This window comes from Centroberyx gerrardi, chromosome 2 (assembly GCF_048128805.1).
Source record: "Centroberyx gerrardi isolate f3 chromosome 2, fCenGer3.hap1.cur.20231027, whole genome shotgun sequence".
Lineage (NCBI taxonomy): Eukaryota > Metazoa > Chordata > Actinopteri > Beryciformes > Berycidae > Centroberyx > Centroberyx gerrardi.
The window spans coordinates 37,611,873-37,635,124 of NC_135998.1; the positions used below are offsets into that span (position 1 = coordinate 37,611,873).

Below are 23,252 nucleotides of genomic sequence, written 5' to 3' on the forward strand. Positions count from 1 at the left end.
TTACATTACTTTACATTACAGCACATTACTTTACATTATAAAACGGATAGTTCCGGTCCTTGATTATGATTGGCTGAGCCGCATTCAAAGCCGTTTTAAAATACTCTATAAACACACACCTGTGACCGCATCACATCAGTATTACTGCGCCAAACAATCTTTAAGCATGCTTTCCACTGTGTCTGTGTGTTGCTTGGCAACCATTCTGCTAAATGTCGCTGAAGAACTACATTGCTTGGCGGAAGAATGATTATTTGTTATCAATAAATTATTGCATTTTTTGTTGCTGTGTGTTTATTTTATGAAACCTTGCCAGGTATATATAGTAACCATTTTATAAAAGCAATAAGCCCCAAGAGGCCGTGGTTTACAGTGATTTTAGAACGGCCTCTTGGGGCTTATTGCTTTATTACATTACTTTACTTTACATTACATTACTTTACATTACATTACATCATTTAGACGCTTTTGTGCAAAGCGACATACAATAAGTGCATTTTGTCAACAGTAGTGAAACCAACTGTGCATCACAGTCTTCATCAGCTAAGACTAATCCTAATTGTTCTCCATAGATCATAAGCAGTCGTGTTATTGCTAATGATCGCTGTTGCTAGTGGATGAAGCTCCACACTGTGTTGTGTGTCTGTAATGTTTCACCACACAGAGACACCCTACATCTGGTGATCGTGTCCTGAGACGTGCAGCGTCACACTGAGCCTTTCATCGAAGCTAGATCCTGATAAAGGCAGATGCAAAAACTCTAATCTAATCTACAGTGAAACAACGGTCTGTCGGTGGGCGTGTCCTGACGGTCCAGGTGTGGATTAAAGCAGGTACATTTCTACTGAGACTCACAGACCGCCGCATCAGACCGGATCCTCACCTGCTGAGTCGACACTCCTCTCTGATCTGAACTCTACCAAGCAGACGACACAGCACAGAGACAGGTGAGGCTCCTCTGCTTTACCATCAGAGATATTTTGTTTTCATCATTATGATACTCAAAGCAAAGCAAAATAAATAAATACATTTAAATTCAATGAATCTCAACTCGATAAAATCCAAAGTAAAGAAGTGAATACTGTTAAGTGGTGCTGGAAACTAGATATTTAATTTGAGCCTGAATCTGACAGAGAGTAAAACAGTAATAATCCACAGACATTTTACAGTGTGAAACTAAAAGAGAGCAGTTTAGGGTCTAAAACACACAGAGGACATTACAGCAGTCGGGCTTTTTGGGGGATGAGACTTGTCTTTTAATTCATTTTATCAGGCACTTTGGAGGCAAAATGTCTTGAAGTTCTGTTAGCAATTATTGACCTGTGACTAAAAACCATGACCAGTGAACTGGTGTTTACATAACAAAGCAACAGAGTATTGCATTATTACTACATTGATTTACATTGATTACATTGATCACATTACTATATGCCCCAAACAATATGCTGCCCTGAAATAGAGACACTATGTGTAAGAAGTGTAATCATTTCTACATGGTGAAACCAATATGTGTAAAAATACCTTTAAATAAAAGCTGAGAATCTGCACTTTAATCTCACGTGAAACCTGTTTGGTTTCAAATCTAAAGTTGTTAAATGAAGAAAAAAATCTTCTTTGTCCCAAACATTATGGAGGGCTGTATATGTTATTATAAACCTTTTTGCTTTTTTTTTAACCATGCACTATTTATGTGATGATATTACATATTCAGGAATTATGAATCAATCTTGAGCATTCATACTGATTACTCACTCTTACAAAACTATATAACATCTTCTGTAACTCCCTCACATTCATGGAAACTGGTGATAATCACATGATTTTTGTTGTTCCAGTGCTGTCACTGGGATTTCATCTGGTCTGGTTTGATATAAATTCAGGAACAATAAAGTTATCAGGGACCTGGTTTACAACCTGATTCTATAAAATCAGTTTATCTATGAATATAAGGTGGAGTCATGAAAGCACACAACAGGAAGATGAAACACTGAAGCAAATGAAAGTTCATCTCCAGTGATGATGATGTGTTTACAGAGCGCTGCTGTGCAGAATGGCAGAAAGGTTTCAGTCTGTCTGGATGGCTCTGCTCCTCGTATCCATCACTATGATGCTTCTTCAGCCACAACAGGTTTGTTATATAATACATCATACTGTCATATAATACATCATACTGTCATATAATACATCATACTGTCATATAATATGTCATACTGTCATATAATACATCATACTGTCAAATAATATGTCATACTGTCAAATAATACATTATACTGTCAAATAATACATTATACTGCCATATAATACATCATACTGTCATATAATACATTATACTGTCAAATAATACATCATACTGTCATATAATACATTATACTGTCAAATAATACATCATACAATACATTATACTGTCATATAATACATTATACTGCTGTCAAAATATTTGTTTAATGTGCTATAGTATTTTGCATTGAGGGAATTCTGAAAATACATGAAAAAAATCAGCCAGGTACACTAATACTACTGATATCAGCCAATCGTCTGAGTTTGTCTTTTCCCTTTTACCTCAGGCTGAATGTGGGGGTGTCCTTTCCAAATTTGTTACTCAAGAAACGCCTTTTGAAAAAGACCTTAAAAAGAATTGTCAAGAATTTCTCAAAGAACAAAAGGCATCTGTGGAAAGGTAAGATCAGTTTCTGTAAATAGATTACGTGCAGCGGTCTGCTGTTACAACACCAGCCTGATGCACTGCTGACTGTCTTTACCCCTCATTCACCCCTTCAACCCTTTGAATATTTTGTACTCTGACCAAATTATAGACAGGTCCTCAAATAAATAAATTGCACAGCTATTCATTAAAATGCTATTGTTAATATCAGAAATCAACAAAAGGTTAAGTTGAACCACTGGCTCAATTTACCCCATAACCACCTTTTTGGAAAAAAAGAAAAAAGAAAAAAAAGGTCTACACACTACTTCATTGCTAACCTTTTGATAATTAATTCATGTGGTTTTAGTCCTTGGTAATAGACCAACATTTATTATATATATGTTTGAATGTAGCTAAATTGTTATTGAGAAAACAGCCATTTCTGTTTTATGACCATAAATGTACTTACCACTTGTCCTATGTGGCTGGTTCCATCGCAGCCATGTTGAAGTGGAAGTCTCTTCCTAAATGCCTGGTCACATGACACATGGTGTTTATCATTGCTAGAATACAGTGGGTGGCTCAACTTACCCATTGGCTCATCTTACCCCGCTCTCCCCTATACAAGTTTATTCAGAACTAATTATCGAACGGAAAAGGTCGCCATGAGCCCCGGTCCCAACTGACATGATATTCCCTTTTCCATAAAGGAATATTTTTCTGGCTTGTTGATCCAAATGTACATCCAAAAGTAAATGTGTCAGTTCAGGTATCTCATCACATATTACAGATGGTGTAGGGACACACTGATCCAATACTGAGCAGCGGTGTCGGGCCGATATTGGTCAAAAATACTGGATTGGAAATTAAAAACAGTGAATGTCATTTTCTGATTCGAATTCCCCAAAATAGTCATAAATATAGGTGATAGTGTGTGTGTTGACTATACTGTCACTGTATCTTTTAATGTTTTTAATTTCTGATGCACTTATGTGTGTTGCTTGTGTGCACTGCGTATATCATTTATGTTTTAACTTGTAAAGCACTTTGTGACACTCGTCTTGAAAGGTGATATACAAATAAAGTTTTACTGACTTACTATTCAAGGCAGAAGAGATTTGCACAAAAGTTTCATTACAGCACATTAATCTTGAATAAAGCGGGAGACTCCTTCAGCTAGGTAGAGATGAATATTAAAAATACATTTTTGGAAAGTGCACAGTGCTACACTGTACTGTGATGTTACACTGTGATGCTCTGTTATAGAGCTGTTAGTTACACTGTGATGGTCTGATTGTTCTTTAAATGTGCTGAAGATATAACCATACCTGCATACATTCACTCAGTTATTAATGATGTTTTGGCTTCAGTTTATGGATCATATGAGTGAAATTATTATACTGATGTGATCTAGCGTAACGGCCAGGTGTGACACCTTCTGGGAGAAGTTCAAGAGTGCCGTTGCCAGGAAGGATCCCAAAGATGTCAAACCAAAACATTACGAGGACCTGTTCAAGGCAGAGCCCATTAAAATAGACCAGGACAAGGTGAGAAACCGCCACAGTCATGTCAGACGTCACACCAGTGTTCATGTGTTCATGTGTTCATGTGTTCAGTGAGTGTATAACACAATTGCCTGTAATGCCGTCTTCCTTGTGCTCTCTTAGCTCCTGCTGTACACTGGATCTATACTGAATGTGGCGAAATTACTAGAAAGTATTACGGACACCTATGTCGATTATTTCCAGACCATATATGGTATCGTACCAAAAGGAAGGTTTTGTGGAAAGGAAAACAGCGACGGTAATATTAAAATTAATTTCAGTGTGAGCTATGTATAACATACAGGCTGCCCCTATGGCATTGATTCTTTATTCATGGTATTTTCCCATGTGATCAGAACCAGGTAACCTGTACAGGTAACATGGTAACACTGTGTGATCAGAACCAGGTAACCTGTACAGGTAACATGGTAACACTGTGTGATCAGAACCAGGTATGACTCTGATGTGCTTGCTTTCCTCTCTTCTCTCTCCTGTAGAAGTCTTTAGTGAAGATTGTGATTCAAAGATACCATCCAAAATGTACTTTGCCGCCAGCTCAGCTGCGGTGAGTGTGTTCATTAGATATTTCTGAGCTAATTAGCAGCTGGCTAGCTAACAATATGAGTGAAAGACAGCAAGGAAACATGCCAGTGAAAGATTGTCTTTGCTTTCACATGAACAGTAACAAAGGTTTGTAATTCATTCAGTGTGTTTTTTTTCTGGAACAGTTTTACTTCTCCTTAATGCACGAATTTGATCTGTCGCTCTGAGCAGCCAGCCCTGTTTCATTTGCAGCTGCAGCTTCACAGCTTCCACAAGCTCCATCTTTCTCCCTCTGGTCTGATAAAAGCATCGGCTAAAGGCCTAAATGTTCCAGTTACCCAGCAGAAAGAAAACAGCACCTACTGTACACATTTTACATGCCATCAGTAATACCATCACTGCATCTGAGTAATAAATAATAGATTTTGGCTGGAGTCAGAGTTACCACTCGCTAAAATTATTACAATCCTGCCTTGACAGAGACATTAAACTGATATTGCTGAAATAATCTGATGTTTTGTGTTTCTACTCCAGTTCGCAAAGGCAGCATCAGGTACCGTCACTGTGTTAATGGGTGGAAAGATGGGGTACAATAAAGAAAGGTAAATCAGAGTCACCTGTAATGATGTAACTCTTGAGCTGGGGTTAGAAAAGTGCAAGTGTGTGTGTGTGTGTGTGTTTGTGTGTGTGTGTGTGTGTGTGTGTGTGTGTGTGTGAGTGTGTGTGTGTAAGAAGAGATAAACAACAGTAATCCACATTGAGTCAAAATGACACATTTCTTGTGCTTGTTTCCTTTTTATTTACTCCAAGTGTTTTTGCCAAGTATGAAGTGCCCAGCTTAAAGGCCGGGACTGTCCTGCGTGTGTTAATGGTCAACGAGGAGGGGGTGTAAGTACATTAAACACAGTGTTGGAATGTTAATGAATAGAACTACAGTGAATATTTAGAGTCATTGTGCTTAATTGTGAGATTTTTAATCCTCGTCAGCTGTGTCTGCTTTTTCTTAAGCATTCTCTTCAAAACTTTATGGTTTTAGGAGTTCCTTTTAACTGCCTTGTTACATATTTCAAAACATATGCACTTACTGCAACACTTTCTATGGTTATTATTGTTTGTAAAAGCTTTACATGTTATGTTTTTCAGTTTACAAATTTGATGCTCTTGCACTTCCTGAAAGTCCCTTTGACTAAAATGTAAATGTAAACACTATATTCTGCTGTGTTATTGTGATTCATTTTCCAGTTGTCAACCTCATTATTAAATGCACATTTTCCTTAAGCAGTGAAAACAGTTGTAATCACCCATCTCTGAACGACCTGCGAAATATCATGGGACATGAGCGCTATGCGTGTAAATACATACAGAGGTAAGTTACCTTCACTACAACAGAACTCCCTGGTCACATTAATTTATTCATATACAAATAACTTAAACAGAATCAATGAAGTACTAACTATTTATACCTAAATGATTTATTCATGAATTTATTTGATTTACTCATTCTTTCATTCACTTGTTTTTGTCTTCTTTGATCTCTGTGTGTATATTATCATTAGTATTACCAATAACCAGAGCCATAACCAAAAAAATGTTAAAGTGTAATTTATTTTTATTTTATACAAATTAAATTAGCTAATTTGTATTTCTGTATGGAAATGCAACCTAAAATGTGTATTTTTCAGGACGGTCTTAGAAAATGAATCTCCTGTGGATTGGTGGAATAAAGCCAGTGAGTATATTACTGGAGTATTTTTTTAGAATCAATCATCATTTTCATTTTAATAAACTCAACAATTCAGGGAATTTGAAACACCGAATAAAAAGTGTTTTTTAAACAAAAGTCTCATATTGTGTAAGAGCTGAAACACTGTGGGGCGTTCAGGTGCCTCACAGTAAAATCATATTCTTTAACAGCTGAAACACTGCGGGGCGTTCAGGTGCCTCACAGTAAAATCATATTCTTTAACAACTGAAACACTGCGGGGCGTTCAGGTGCCTCACAGTAAAATCATATTCTTTAACAGCTGAAACACTGCGGGGCGTTCAGGTGCCTCACAGTAAAATCATATTCTTTAACAACTGAAACACTGTGGGGCGTTCAGGTGCCTCACAGTAAAATCATATTCTTTACCAGCTGAAACACTGTGGGGCGTTCAGGTGCCTCACAGTAAAATCATATTCTTTAACAACTGAAACACTGCGGGGCGTTCAGGTGCCTCACAGTAAAATCATATTCTTTAACAGCTGAAACACTGCGGGGCGTTCAGGTGCCTCACAGTAAAATCATATTCTTTAACAACTGAAACACTGTGGGGCGTTCAGGTGCCTCACAGTAAAATCATATTCTTTAACAACTGAAACACTGTGGGGCGTTCAGGTACCTCATACAGTAAACTCATATTCTTTAAGAGCTGAAACACTGTGGGGCGTTCAGGTACCTCATACAGTAAAATCATATTCTTTAAGAGCTGAAACACTGCGGGGCGTTCAGGTGCCTCACAGTAAAATCATATTCTTTAACAGCTGAAACACTGCGGGGCGTTCAGGTGCCTCACAGTAAAATCATATTCTTTAACAGCTGAAACACTGCGGGGCGTTCAGGTGCCTCTCTCACATAGTAAAATCACATGTTTGTGGTGCAGCTGTGTGTCCATTGGCTGGGAGCTTGGGCTGAAAACAGTTCAGTTTGGATGGGAAAAGTCCGGCTGGTGCATAAAATCACATCATTTGCATATTAATGAATATCCATTTCACTGGTTCATTAGATGTGTTAAAATTAGCATACTGCCCAGCATGCAGTTGGTCAAAAACACTGAGGTTTATGATTTTATGCTTCCCTCCATCCCAGTGGGTATCTGACTTGGAAAAGGTTATCAATGCCTTTATTTTTTCTTACACTTACACTACTGCAGTGCATTGTTTTCTGCTCTTCTTAGTAAATACTTATTAGCTCGACTTCAGCTTGTGCAGAACACAGCCGCTCGAATGTTAACTGGGTCAAATCGTGGTTCTCGTGTCACTCCCATTCTTGCCTCCCTTCATTGGCTTCCACTTAAATTCAGGATTTTTGTGAAATTTTATTAATAACATATAAAGCACTGCATGGTTTAGACCCAGTTCCATCCCAGTTCCTCTGCTCCTAGACGTGACCTGAGATCTTCAGGTAAACTTTCATTAGTTATCCCGAGGTCGAGGTCCTCGACAAAGGGGACCGGGCTTTTGCTGTCAGGACCCCGAGGCTTTGGAATTCCCTCCCTAAAGAAATCAGGCTTGCAGGCAGTTTATTCTCTTTTAAATCTTTGCTTAAAACACACTTGCACAGGGAAGCGTTTTTGATATGTTGAGTTTTATTTATTTTATTTTTGCACTGTGTTTTGCTGTCTTGTTGTGTAATGATATTTTGTTCTTTTATTTTGTTTTAAATTGTTTTATCTGTTTTAACTTTTACTGTTTTAACTATTAGTGTGTTCTTTGTGAAGCACTTTGTAACTTTGTTAAAATAAGTGCTATACAAATAAAGTTTATTATTATTATTATTATTATTATTATTATTATTATTATTATCATCAATACTTTTTAAACAAACACAATTACAGTGAGACACTATGTATTCAAAGTGTCACCTACTGCAACTATATCACAGATATCCAAACTGTCCCAGATATCACAGACACTGTGTGGACTGACGTAATTGTTATGATGTCATTGCAGAGTCTTAAAGTGGCCTCTCCATGTCCTGTTGGTTGAAGTGCTGGAGACTCACAGCGCCACCTGCTGTTCACTCTGCTGTCAAACTGGGAGTTATCAACAACAACATGAAATGAAAATCTGTCAACACTCAAAGAGATTTTGTTAACAGGAATACAACTTTTAAGGAAGTTATCATTTTCTGACTCTCTCTTTATGACTGAGTTTTTTACACTGGTGGCTGATTGTTGTGATTTTCTCTGTGCCTTTTAATAAAGCTTCAGCAAAGCATGTGAAGTCAGTCTTTCATTTCAGTATAATAAACACATGATCCTTCATACACATAACTATAATAAACACATGATCCTTCATACACATAACTATAATAAACACATGATCCTTCATACTCATAGCTATAATAAACACATGATCCTTCATATCAGGGGCGTCACCAGAGAAATATGTTTTAGGGGACTGAGCCATTCAAAATTCCAGACTTTTCCAGACCTAAATTTCCAGATTCCTCGGAGGACGTTAATTATATCGCACTATGGGGCTAATTCATAAAACGCAAAATCTGCACCATGGTAATTTTCCCTGGTTCATAAATTGACCACACCCGTGAATACCGTGACGGAGCCACGTTTCCGCTGTGTTATCCTCAGCTGACAGGTGACAGCCAATCAAAACCAACATGTTAATTAAGCTTCACATGTAACACCTGTCCGCCTGTGTGTCAGCGGGCAGCAGAGAGTCAGACCGGCAGGTGAACCTCTTCCTCCTCGGTCACTCCTACTGCTGTAATTTCAATGTTGGCCGTGATAAACCGAAAGTTTATGATGTCACTTACTGAAATCATAAATTGGCCGGTGGAGATCGTCACCTGATGAAGACCTATCAAAACGTTGTAAGATAAATATGTGGCAGCGCTGGCAGCAATGTGCAGCGTTCTCTTTCTTAAATACTTCAGCTCTGCTTCACTCCAGCTGCTGAACAGTTTATGGGACGTGTGTATTGTCATCTTCTCTTTTTATCATGATAAACTGAAGCGGATCAGATGGAAACTGACGTTTACAACTGCAATCAGAGCCAGTGTGCGAGTCATATTTATTAAACATTTTCACATTTCCAATGATAATTAATCCCCTAGGACGCAATGTGACTTTATCTATTGATTTTTTAATTATTTACATTCATTTTCATTAGTTAACATTCATTTCTACAATATACCGTCTGACTAGAACAGGTGGTATTGAATGAAAATGAATCTTGTCAACATGTTCTTTGACCTTCAGGAGTTTGACTGAACCTCCCTGTTTCACTGCTGCTGGTAAAGTAAAGTACCTCATCTGGGACTTTGATGCTTTGTTATGTTTGATGGAGTCATGGACACGCGACTACGAGCGGTTATTTATGATTTATTGATTTCCATCGTGGAGTTCAAAGGGAGACCAACCAGAAGTGATGGTTGGCATAGCAACTGGTAAACAATTTGTTTTTCCAATAAATGAATCTTTTTTAATACATATTTTATTATTTGACTTAATATTCAAGACATTTGTAGTGATGATCTGTAACAAATAAAATATTAGGATTATTTTTGATGAAAATATGTTTTTTGGTGAGACTAGCTCCAATTAGCAGAAACAAGACGTCTGGTTTGGCCGTTTAGCCTTCAAAATAAAAGCGCAAGATTTGAAAATGGGTAGAAATACTGTTTTAAACCAATTACTTTGTATTTAATTGTCAAATTCAATACGTGAGCACCCATATTAATGTTTGATGTCCACTTTAGCCTCCGTTCTGTATGTATCGTTAAAAATGGCACATTTTATGGCATTTTTCATTATTATTATGAGATCAAACATTAATATGGGTCGCTAACTTTAGCATCCAGTTGAGTTTTGACAGTTTGCTAACAGACTCATCTGCTCAGTTCTCACAGTGTGACAGACTTCACAGCCTTCAGGGCCTTTAGGCTGCGTTCACATTGTGGAGCTTTTTCCTCACGAAACACCATTATTTCCCATGGAAGGGCACGAATTCACCACCGGCTGCACGACGGAGCGCAGATTTTTCCACTGCAGCTGGTCGCGCAAAGAGTTGAAAATAGTTGAACTTGAGCGGATAAGATCCGTGCATCATGTGTCACTTCTCAGGAGAACAACTCAGTGCTACTTTGGTTGCCTGGCAAGAAACAACAAATTACCGCTCTGCTTCATTTCTGCCACTTTTTTCAGAGTGATGCGGGTTGCAGATTTCAAGCGGAAAAGTCGCCATTTTATTCTGTTCCTGCCAAATTACCATGGTAAACGGTGTAAGAACCATTCTATTCATTCAAGTTCTGTGAGTGAGACTTCGTTCAACTTGGTCAGTCCTATACAATTCCACAATCACCCCTAATTAACATCTTTAACACAAATATGTTAATTCAATCAGATTTATACAAAAGTGACCAAAGTGGTAAATAGATTTATGCATAAAATAACAATCAATCAATACAATGATTACAAGATCATCATTAATATACCCATAACATGCAGTACAAGGAGATACCATGTGACTAACCTGTCCAGCATGTCCTGTGAGTGAGACTGATAGTATCAACCTAAAGAAAAACCCGCCTACTCAGACGGAGGTCAGACGGAGGTCAGACGGAGGTCAGACGGAGGTCGCAGGACATAAAGTTCCACACCTCAGCACATCTCCTCCCACCGCTGACAAGGGAACAGTGGAAGACTCAGTGGGGAACTACACTAGCCATACATTTAGGACAAAAACCCTCAAGATGACTGAAGGAGGGAAAAATCCTAAATGAGACAATACACAATGATCAATAATCAATAATCCCCTTGACACCTGACATTATTACATGTAATCAAAGAAATAGAGAAATAATTCAGTATGACTAAATGGATTTTTAAAATCAGTGATTTTAGATTTTAAACTTAATCAAACAAAGTAGAAGGGTTGGAAGCATCTTACATGTCCAACATCAACGATTTATTAATCAAATCAAAGCAAATCAAACTTTATTTATAACGCACCTTTCATACAGCAGGCTGTAATACAAAGTGCCTTACACTTACGTAAAACAAACAAACAAATAAAAGAATAAAACACAATGATACAATTCAATAAGATGAGACAAAAGATCAATCAAATACAATTCATAAAACTACTACTGAACTTAAAACAACATGTACTCACCACTGGGCAGAAACCTCTCCAACAGCCTCACTCAGCTCTTAGAGTAGATAATCTCAGGAAGGGACGGACAAGCTGATGTGAATATTACAGTCAGCGGTTGGCCGGGCGCAACGATCATCACAACGATGACAGATCGGCAGTCGCTGGAAGTATAAACAATATGTCGCTGCGACCGACGATAGAATATGATCATCACCGGTGGCGACGATCATAAATCGCTGTTCTATAAACTGCTCTTAAGTGTCGAGCACCAGCAGCGTGGCTCACATGGGCTTACAAGACTACAGTACATCACACACATACATCCAACATGGCGACCCATAAACAATCAACAGACCAGGTTCTGTATCCACAGGGTTACAGAATTTACATAAAGTATTTACAGTATTTACATAACCTTAGGGGTACAAAATACTTTGTCTTCTTTTCCACGCTCTCTCTAGAGATTTTGCCCAAGTAAAAAACTCTTCTTTGAAAAACCATTTTAACATATTACCTTCACAAGACCAGAACAAATCAGGATTTTTCTCTTGCATTTTGTCAAACAAAACATTCCTCAGAAAAATTCCTCTACTAATTTCCCAGAGTCCAACAGTTTGTGTGAGGTAACCATCATTTAAGTCATTCATATTTATTTTGAAGTAAAAGGCCAATCTCACTTGGACTGTTTTCAGAGCTCCAGTTCCAAGGTTGAGTTTCACCTGTTAGTGTGCGTCCACTGAACTGTGAGTACTTAACACATATGTAAGTTAATATAGTGATATGATTTTTGCTATACCTCGTTCATAAATGTGCTAATCAGTAATTAAGAGTTGGCGCTATCTAGCCTTAGCTGCTAACGTGTGCACAAGCTCTGCAAACATTACTCTATTCAACCCCATTTTCTTGTGTTTAACCAATTAATGCTCCCTGCAAATTGATAATTGTATGGTTATCAAGCAACTACAGCAACGAAAATAGTCAATATGCCGATATGCTCTTGTAAATGTGTTCACGTGCACACTGCAGCCACGTGCACCATTTCTTGTAGCAGCCATATTTCTGATGGGGACCATGTGCCAGTTTTTGCCTTTCTTTTGGTTTAATCTGGATTTATAGTGAATTGTACGTTGTAACTGAGTTACTGCCTTACTGTTAGCTATTAGATGTGCACTATCTGATTGTCATTGTACTGGTTTGCAGTTTCTGTGTGGGTACCTGGTGCTACTGGTGAGCTTAGAGTGCCACCTAGTGGATCTATTGTGTATGGCTGTAAATTGCTTCAGGCAACATGTTAGTCAATCCATGTTAGTAGCTAATAACAAGTCCTTGTATTATGTGTTTCCTCTTCTACAGAAACCACACTCACACCCAATAAAGTTTATTAATTGGAGCTTCACGTCTATTCAGTGATTTGACCGGTCGCTCCAGCGGTGTGCGGAAAGACCCAGAACCCAAGCAGCTGACAGGAAGCCATCAGGAGCATTCTCTGTTGTTCAGCAGCAACAACATGGCAGAGACCGGTTTGACAACACTGACTCGTTTACTTGCGGGCACTCGGCCGAGTCATGTACAGGTTACTGCTGCAGAGTAGCTTAAGGGAGCTGGTCTCAGCTTTGTTAGCAAGAAAGACAAATTAAAAAAAAAGTTTAAAAGGAAACATTGATCAGAACCATTAAATACAATCTAAATATGAAATGTTGAGCAAATTTTTGGTAGTGTGACAATTGAGCCCAAACAAAGCAAAGAGAGTGAATACTTATGCAAATTTTAATTTTACTCTTTAACATACATTTCTACACATTTGCTTTCACTTTGATGGAACAGATTGCTAACTCAGACAAAAAATCCTGAATAAATGTATTTTGAAACTTCTCTAGTCTCTAGTCGACTCTTGACTATGCTGCACAAGGATATTACGTTCCTCTGGAATATATCCATAGACTCTGGGCCGGATTATCCAGATATGGCATCGGGCGAGTGCCCACCAGCCAATTTGCATTGTTGGGGGGCATCACAGCATTCAAACCACAATTATACTTTTAAAAGTTTTGTCATATTTTCTTATATATTACTGGCGGGACACACATCTGGCGGGAATGCATACACGGCCAAAATTAACCTTTTAACTATTATTATTATTTTTTTAAAAAGAATATGTATAAAGAGAAAGAATCGTGGTTGGTGTGTAGGTGCCATGAGCCTGTATAGTTTAAGTTAATGTAAATTTATGATCTTTATTGCGATAGTTATTTGCATTTACCTGCATTTATTTGCACTGTCTGCACTGCAATGTTGTATCTATGGTAATTTCTATTTTATTGTAATTTCAGATAATCATGTCCCTTTTTATTGTAATTTCATGTGATAATGTCCTATAGTAATTTCTATAGAAATTTCTGTAGTCATTTATTTGTATTTATTTTTTGTATTTTCTTCCTAATTAGTATTATTTCTATAGTAATTTCTATAGTATTTGTGTGTATTTTTTAAATATTTTTTTCATGATTACTATTTTTGTAGTACTTTATGTAGTTTTATTTTTGTAAATGTTTCACGATTAGTGTTACTTCTGTAGTAATTTCTATGGTATTTGTTATATTTTTTGTAATTTTTTCATGATTATAGGTATTTCCACAGTAATTGCTATAGTATTTTTTTGTTTTTCTGTGTAATTGTTTCATAATTGTGATCATTTATATAGTTATTTCTGTAGTAATATTTGATTGTAATTATTTTCATGATTACAGCCATTGCTGTAGTAACTTTTATAGTATTTTTTATGTCATTTTTTCATGATCACGGTTTTTTCTATAGACATTTTTTATAGCAATTTTTGATTACGGTTCTATAGTCATTTTGATTGTAATTTTATCAGAAAGGCATAAATTCTATAGGCATTTCATCTTATTTCACCTTTTTTGCAATTTCTTTGTAAATTTGTCGTAACTAGTCATTGACAAAAATAGTAATTTCTATAGTATCTTTTGTATTTCTTTAGTAATTACATTTATTTTTATAGTAACTTCTGTAGTAATTTTGTTTTTACTTTTTTTCATTATTATGATTACTTAATTTTTGGAGTACATAATTTTTCACAGTAGAATCATTTTTTTTATTCTTGTCACTCCGTCTTTTCCCTCTGTTCACTCCTCTTAGAAAAACATTTTTGCAGACAAAACCGAAGACTTTTATAAAAAATAAAAATGGTAGTACAGAGTACAGCCAGCAGGGCGGCGCAGGTGTCCAGGCTGTGGTACTGGAACCAGTTCAGATGGTGCGACTGCACCCTAAGGTGCCGTGCGCCTCCGTGACGCATCACAAACTCGATCCAAAAGACGGCGGTGTCCAGCGGTGCCACTGGCTGGTCGCGCTGCAGAGCCGACAGACGCTGTATGCTGGACTTGTAGCTGGGAAGACAACAGAAATACTGTGAAAAATTACAATAAAAAGCTACTATAGAATAAAAAAATACTTTTGGAATTACCATAGAAATAAACAAAATCACAAAAACATTATAGAAATAACTTACAATAAAAAAAACATAAAAAATAACTGTAGAAATAACTGCAATCATAAAAATTACATAAAAATAGAGAAGAAATTACTGTAATCATTTAAAAATTACAATACAATAAAACATTACTATAAAAATGACTGTAGAAATTAGTATCAAAGAATCATAATAATGAAAAAGTTACAAACAAAATTATGACATAAGTTACTATAAAAATAAATGTAATAATTTAAATAATATAAAAAATACTATAGAAATGACAAAAAATCAATCAGTCATTGGAAAAACGTAAGATTAAATCATTTGAGATGACTATAGAAATGATATGACATTCTGATAAAATTACAGTCAAAATTACTATAACCAATAGAATACCATAGATTACATTTTTAATTTGATTTCATTTGATTTAATCTTTTTGTAGAGGACATTTTTAATTTCATTTTCATTTTAATTAATTTTATTTAATTTCATAATTTTCCCATTTCCTGACATTTTTCTGACATCACTGCCCATTGTGACATCATCAACCCTCCTACTACTTACGACTGGTCGCCGATGACAGTTTTGAGGGCCTCCTCTAGGTCCTCAGACGTCATACTATTGAAGTCCAATGAGACGGCAGCGCCTCGGCTCACCATACGCAGGATGTTGTCTGGTTGGTCGGCGAAAAGCGGGATTCCGACCAATGGGACGCCGTGGTAGATGGCCTCATAAAGGCCATTGGTGCCACCATGCGTGATGAAGGCTTTGGTCTTCGGATGGCCTGAGGAAGAGGAAAAAAATGACACAAGGAGGTGGCTTTTATTGTGAAAGGGAGTGAAAATCATGGAGGCGTCTAGTAGATTTTATTGTGAAAAGGACGAAAGGGTTTGCATGGGGACAAAAGGTTTTTAAAGTAAAAAAATGATAAAGCGGTGTTTGGTGGCTTTTATTGTGAAAAGGGGGAAAAGTACAGGGAGTTTGGTGGCTGTTATTGTGAAATGATGGAAATTGTATGGAGGGAGTCCGGTGGCTTTTACTGTGAAAGGAAGGAACATGTATTGTGAAAACTTTTTTAGTTTCAAAAGTTTACTCTCCTTCAAAATAAAAGCACAAAATTAGCTCCATACAGAACTGGAAAGATTAATATTTGTATACATTAGATATATAAAAAACTATGTTAATGTGTCAAAACATCAGAAATTTTATGAAAAATAGTCAATTTAAAATCATAAATTTTTACCCAGCAAGTCGTTTTGTGGGATCCAATGATAGAGCTTTGTGTTTGGCGCCAAAGTGGCGGGCTTTTCGCCCTTGTACCTCCATATCACCTAGGAAAAAAATTAACAAAAATTATTTTAAAAAGTTTTTAAAAAGTTAAGTTAAAAACATAATTGGAATAAATATAATCAAAAGTATCAAAACTGTATTTTCAGTTTCAAAATAAAGATCGAAAATGAGCACTTCTGGATTTTAAGCGCGTAAATATATTTTTCCAATTTTTCGGCAGTCGTCAGTATTATGGTTTATCGTCTTAATCGCAATAAATTTGTAATATTGCATTATTGTGACAGAATTTGTGGAAAAAATAGGGAATCTTATTTAGAAAATTATAATTATACGCGGTTCAAAGCGACGAACATACCATTCATGTCAGAAACTTGTTTTTCCCAATTTGTCCACTAGCACATCTAAATTTTCCCGCTATTTTGAGAATGTTATCAATGCATTAAAACTCGGAAACTCAAGTTACAAAATTTACCCGGAAGTCATCGTCTGACTTGCGAAATTTCCACACTGGAAATTAATTTTTCCAAAGTATTTTAACACTTGAACACAACATGAATTCAAATTTATATTGCATCTGAACTAGGAAATCCAAGTTTAAAAAAACATTTGTGGAATTTCCATGTCGGAATCAAATTTTTCCAAATATAATTCTTATAAAAACATAAATTATTATTTTTAGAAGGTTCTAATTGTGTCAAAACTCAGAAACTCAGGTGACAAATTTTCCCCTACATCATCGTCCAACTTGCCAAATTTTCATGCTAGAAACGTAATTTTTCCAAACTTTGTTTAAAATTCATCATCAATTTAAAAATCATCATCCGACTTATGACAAATTGTTTATCCCCAACTTTTCCATGATTTTTTCTCTTTTGATTCTTCCAATTTTTCCCCCATTTTCCCCTGAACTTTGGACGGAAAAGTATGGAGGTAGTTTGGTGGCTTTTATTGTGAAAGGGAGGAAAGTGTGGAGAATTTAGTGGCTTTTATTGTTGTAAGGAGAATAAAATCATCCAACTTGCAAAAAGTTGGGTTATTTTCCCTGATTTTTTGCCGATTTTCGGGGTATTTTGGGTGGAAAATGCTGGGGAAATGGTGGAAAAATGTGAAAACGTCTGGGAGAATTTGGGGAAGAATCCGCTTCCTGAACGCAGCAGAGAAAGGCGGAGCTTTGGACCTTCTGTGGAAGACGTGCGAGGCCGGCGGCGATGACATCAGCCCGCTCCTTCGTCAGGTTCGTCACCATGGAGCCCAGCGAGAAAACTACCAGGCCGTCGTCGCCCGAACTCTGAGCGAACTCCTCCATTTCCTGAAAGAAGCATTGTTATTGTCATCATCATTATTATTATCATCAGAGCCCAGGGAAAAAAGTTTGTTATGTGATTTTTATTGTGAAAACAAGGAGAAAATATGGAGTTTTGGTGGCTTTTATTGTGAAAGTATCATCATCATCATTATTTTCATCGTTTGTTTCATCGTTATTATCATCCAACATCTTCCATAGCTCAACCAAGGTAAATAGTTTCAGCAGAGTTGCCACCACTTTTTTGCAAACACTTTCTTCTAACTGTACACTCCATGTATAAAGAACTTAATCCAACGAATTGGCTTTCTCAAGAAATGCATGGCAACTATAGATGTGGAAAATGTACACATTGTTCGAACTCCTACGATACCAAGACCTTCCATCATCCACACACGGGTGAGATATACCATAAAAGAATTTATTAACTGTATCTCTGCACATGTGATTTATATGCTTAAGTGCCCCTGTGGTTTGATGTACATTGGCCAGACTATATGCAATCTAAAGTTGAGGATAGCAGAACACAAAGCTGCTATCAGGAACGGAAAGATGGACTACGCCATCGCAAAACATTACAGAGACAAAAATCATGGTTCTGCTGCTTGCCTTAAGTTCATTGGCATCGAAAGGGTATTACCCAGTCCAAGAGGTGGCAACATGGTGATTCAACTTCTCAGACCAGAAGTGTTCTGGATTTACACACTAAAGACTATGGAACCATATGGACTCAATGAATCATTGGACCTTAATTCTTTTTCATGTTAAATGAGTTGCCTCCGGTTAACTTATATAGTTGGGAGGTCTTCAACTCTCCCTGTAGATTTGATAGTAATAATAATGTAAGTAGTAATGTAAGTAAATGATAGTGATCTTTAAATTGTACTACTAGACATTAACTTTTCGAGTGTCATTTTTCATTGTATTAACTTTACCTCTCTCCCTGTAGAGTTGGTTCTCTTTGAGAACGGTGTTCTTTAAATATGATATTCTTTAATATGATGATCTTAATATTTTTTCTACATGGTAGTATCTTTTCCAGTGAATTAACTTCAACTTTGTTCCCTTTTTTGCCTGCAGGTATGACCTTAGGGACAGATGAGACCCCTCCCCTCCGGACAGCCCTATAGAATTAGGGAAATAGTCAGGTCATAACGTGTAGCCTATTCATTTAATGCCTTTGAGTAATGGGTTTGATTAATGTGAAGCTACTCCTTCATGCTTTTGATTAATAGTATTCTAGTGTAGCCTACACCTATATCTAAATGTTTTGTTTTTTCTATTTTTGTATGTATTATATGGCTAAAAATATTATATGGTTAAAATGTTTAAAATGAGTGACGGTATGATCATGTGACGAGGATCCAAGTCATGTAATTCGAGTCTTCTTAAACACCTGTGATTGTGCAATCAATGAGCGAACCTGAGGAAGCAACTGGCGAAACGTGTTGTTCGCTTCTCAAGCCTGATCTTAAGAAAATAAAGGTGTAAGTTAACGAAGTCTAACAGTGTGCGGCTGGATAATTCCTTTATATGGACTGTCTTATTCCTGCGACCAACCTGCACCTGATCATACGTGGTTGTGCACGGGCGTCTTGGCGACTAATTTCCAATTTTATTTATTATATTACATTCAATGTTTTTATATATTTATTCTCAATATTATCTTCAAACTATATATATATTTTTTTACAATTATTTAGCCTTTCATTTTCAATATACTTGTTTTATCATATATATTATTTTCATGGCATTTCAAATGACTCAATTTTTATTTTTGGGGTGAAATACCCCTTTAAAACCATCTGAAACTACCAAAACGTACATTTTTTTAATGATTTCTTAAATATTATTATTATTATTATTATCACTATTATTAACATTTGTATTTCATTTCTGAATGTATAACTATTTTGATGAATATATGTATTCAATATGTTCCTTTTATTATTAATTAATTTGATTTAAAATTATTATTCATCACCATATTACCTTCAAAATATAAAAAAACAATACATTTTTTTCACTATCAAAAACATTTTTCACTTTAAAATGACTTTTGCCACTTATTTTTATCTTTGAAACTTTTTGTCAATTTCAAAACTATTTTTTCCACTTACAAAACGATTTTGTCATGCATTTATCAATATACAGGATATGGTAATATCCCTTGTGCCATAATCCAAGGTGAGCATTCATGTAGACCCAATTCAGAGTTTAACAGAATGATACACTACCATACCAATGAGTCCCATAGAAAACATCAGGCTACACCGTCATAAACCTACAGCACCATCAGACAGGCAGCATTCACCAGCCGCCTGCTCTAGCTTCAGGGTGAGTGAGTGTAGGCAAATCATGGAGGTTATCAAGCGGCTCCTCCTTCACCCATGTTTCCTTGAATTAGGCCCACGACACCTCAAAAAGGCTCAACAGTGTATTCCAGCGTCCCAGAAACACCCCCCTCTTTGCCCAGACTCAGCAGACCCAAATCAACAACACTACATTACAATACACACTATGTTGAATAAAAGTTGATGGAGTCAGAGGTTCGTCTTATTTCAGTATATATTGATTAAAGGGATTCTTGCAAGAGCATGAAGCTACATACACTTCTTCCAAGAGGAATTCACTGAACAAGGCATTTAAGTGTCTTTCAAGGACAGAACAGAATATGCAGACATCAAGATAAACCCCCAAAGAGACACGTTATGTTTTAACTTAGAGCGTCCATGGTCACAACGGAGCCATCCTGACAAGCAGGACCTCTGGCCTAGTAAGTTATAGCACAAGGGTTGATTTTCTACCACACACTACCATCAATATCCATTTCTATTCAGAACATTAAGTTACACACTACATCTAAACCCTACCAAGTCACACACTATGAAAGTTACATCCTACACTCGCCAAAGCAGAGAGCAGATACCGACCGACTCAGCAGTCTGCGTATCCACATTGTATCTGCTTAGGCAAAGCTAAGTCTGACCGGCTCTGCCGGCTCGTCCGGCGGCTTCTTAATGAATGCCGGGGCCGCTCAGCTGTCCGGTCGCCCTCAATGTTTATCTAAAGCTGCATCCCACTGTGCTCAGAACTCGGAGAAAAACGACTTCCGACACGGAAGAGTGCAAAGGAACGGTCGTTCAAGTCGGAGTTCCCGGTCGGAAAGTCGGACAAAATTCTTTCCGCCCCGAGTTCTCCGACATAAACACAGCTGACGTCACGGCATCAATCTGTACTTAATAAAACTTGATTTCACTTGATATTTAGTTTTTGTGTTATGAAAATGTGTTGTAACAACTTTGTAGTTTCCATTTGTAACGTAATTCAGTGACTTGTGCTTCGTTAGTAGATAGAAGTCTTTGCTGTATGAACTCGCCTGCTAACGTAACGAGCTGTCAGATAGCTGCCGTTAACGTTAACGTTAACGGGTAAAGGCTGTTGCGTCCATGTTTTCCAGAGAAGACGCACTGGAACGCATTTATATTTAGTTCCAACTCAGAACTACCGACCTCCGACTTCCTGTGGAATGCACCATGAGTCGCACGATTAATCAGAGGCCACATTTGGGCTTTAGGTATGGTTGCTGCTTAATCTGCAAACAAATTCTAGCACAAGGCTACCTCAATATTTCTACTAGACACTTAGGCGGGCTCTAAGTCATATTACCAAACAAGTGTGCAAACAAATTCTGACTCACTAATGTTCACTCATGCTACCAAGCTAATGCTAACAAGCTAATACTAGCACAAGGCTAACCCAAACATGCTACCAAGCCAATGCTAAACATGATTTTTATGGAATTTAAAAAAAAAATTGAATTTTCATTTTCGGGGTGAAATATCACTTCAAAACTTGCCTCTGGCAGCTGATTGGCCGGTTTGCAGTGCAAACCACCTACAAATTTGAAGTTGGGCAGGAATGGCCGCGGATAGTCCAAGTCCCAGAAAGTTCGGATCAGCCAGATGTCGGCTTTCCCGATGGTCTCGCAGAGGGAGGTGGGACTTCCTGTGTGGACAGGAAGTGAAGGCGTTAGTAGGATACCTTTATTTTGACAGTTCAAAAAAGGTTTGAAGACAGGACCAAACATTTTTTATACTTTAAAAATGACTTTTAAAATGACTTTTTTCATTTTCAAAAAGGTTAATTTCACTTTCCAAACATTTTTCACTTTCAAAACATTAAATTTCACTTTCAAAAACCTTTTAATTATTTTTTTTTCACTTTAACACTGACTTATTCCATTGTCAAACCTGTCTGTTTCACTTTGAACATGACAAAACGATTTTGTCATTACAACATTCTTTTTCACTTTCAAAATGTATTTGTTTCACTTTCAAAACTTTTTTTAACTTTAAAAATGACTTGACAGGTCGTTGCAAAGCATCATGGGTCGAACCCAGTGACGTTTTGCTGTTGTTTTTTTACTCAATTCTAACTTTTTTTGCACACTATTCTGACATTTTTCTTTAGTTTTGGTCGTCTTTTGTTACTCTTCTGACATTTTTCTATCTTTCCTTTACGTTTATCTTTTATTCCGATGTTTTTGTAGTTATTTTCTCTGACTATACATTTTATTTGTAAGCGCTTTACATAGTACTCAAAGACACTTTACAACAGCTAGAGGAAAAGAAAAGAAATATATAAAATCAAACAAAAAACTGATACAAAAGTGATGATAATAAATGAAAATGATAAAATAATGACAAGAGTGTGCATTTCAGTTCTGGAGAGGCAGTGGGAGTCAGATATTGTAGGCCTTTTTGAAAAGGTGGGTTTTGAGTTTATTTGTGAATGAAGGGAGTGAGTCTGAGTTTCTGGTGTGGAGGGAGGGAGTTCCAGAGGGTCGGGGCAGCGATGGCAAATGTTCTGTCCCCCAAGGGGCGGCGCTCGGTCCTGGTGATGGGGGTGACGGAGGATACTTTCAATCATATATTTTTTACTTTCAAATTTGTTTTTCCCTTTTTTCGTCTCACCTTTGATCTCGCTGTAGTATGGATCCAGCGTCAGCCTCCAGAATACCTCCGTCACCGCCGAGAACAGAATGTAGGTCACCGTGTTGACCAGCCGCTCTGTGAACGTCATGTGGTCGCTGTAAGACAGCGGCGGCGCCGGGACGAACGACGCCGGTGCTGGTGCGTGGCCGCAGTGCCGCTCTACCACCGCGCCGAAGGAAAACCGCAGAGAAACGACCAGCGGCAGGCCCAGCAGGTCGGCCAGCAGGTCGGTGCAAAGCATCATGGGGTCGCTGAGGATGGCATCGAAGCCGGCAGCCCTCAGCGACGCCATCAGCGTGGTGTTTCGCAGCATGGCATCGCACTGCACCAGCTGCAGCCCCGAGGTTCGGCCCATAAAGTCGCGCATTTTCAGGTACTTCTGGAGCAGCGAGGCGTTCTGCCATTCGTACATGGAGTAGTGGATGAAATCCTCGGTGAGGCCGTGCATCTCGGCTCGGGTGAATGGCACCTGGGAGAAGGAAAAATGTGTTCAAAACACATTTAAGAGCCGTTCCAAATTCAGTTTAAATGGATTCAAAACTCAAGTGATTCAAAA

At 37.4% G+C, this 23,252-nt stretch overlaps 1 protein-coding gene and 2 long non-coding RNA genes across 3 annotated transcripts; 2 read left to right on the plus strand and 1 right to left on the minus strand.

Annotated features, from left to right (window-relative positions):
- The first annotated feature begins 867 nt into the window (after positions 1-867).
- On the plus strand, positions 868-2,612 carry LOC144542437 (uncharacterized). The gene is made up of 3 exons (XR_013507268.1): positions 868-947; positions 2,037-2,128; positions 2,565-2,612. It is a non-coding gene; the product is annotated as an uncharacterized LOC144542437 (long non-coding RNA).
- Positions 2,613-4,366: 1,754 nt separating this feature from the next.
- Positions 4,367-5,333, plus strand: LOC144539846 (uncharacterized). Its single transcript, XR_013505127.1, has 3 exons — positions 4,367-4,447; positions 4,686-4,753; positions 5,266-5,333. It is a non-coding gene; the product is annotated as an uncharacterized LOC144539846 (long non-coding RNA).
- A 9,398-nt stretch (positions 5,334-14,731) lies between these two features.
- LOC139909833 (UDP-glucuronosyltransferase 2A2-like) lies at positions 14,732-23,009 on the minus strand. The gene is made up of 6 exons (XM_078285870.1): positions 22,676-23,009; positions 21,559-21,707; positions 17,574-17,705; positions 16,350-16,437; positions 15,671-15,890; positions 14,732-15,017 (listed from the first exon to the last, which is right to left on the minus strand). The coding sequence occupies exons 1-6, from the start codon at positions 23,007-23,009 to the stop codon at positions 14,732-14,734; spliced, it is 1,209 nt and encodes a 402-aa protein (XP_078141996.1).
- Between the last annotated feature and the right edge of the window lie 243 nt (positions 23,010-23,252).

Coding starts and splice junctions, on each gene's coding strand:
- LOC139909833 (XM_078285870.1), bottom strand. CDS start 23,009: ATGCTGCGAAACACCACGCTGATGGCGTCGCTGAGGGCTGCCGGCTTC. Junction 21,708..22,675: donor ATACTACAGCGAGATCAAAG/GTGAGACGAAAA, acceptor CTGTCCACACAG/GAAGTCCCACCTCCCTCTGC. Junction 17,706..21,558: donor CGGCCAATCAGCTGCCAGAG/GCAAGTTTTGAA, acceptor TGCTTCTTTCAG/GAAATGGAGGAGTTCGCTCA.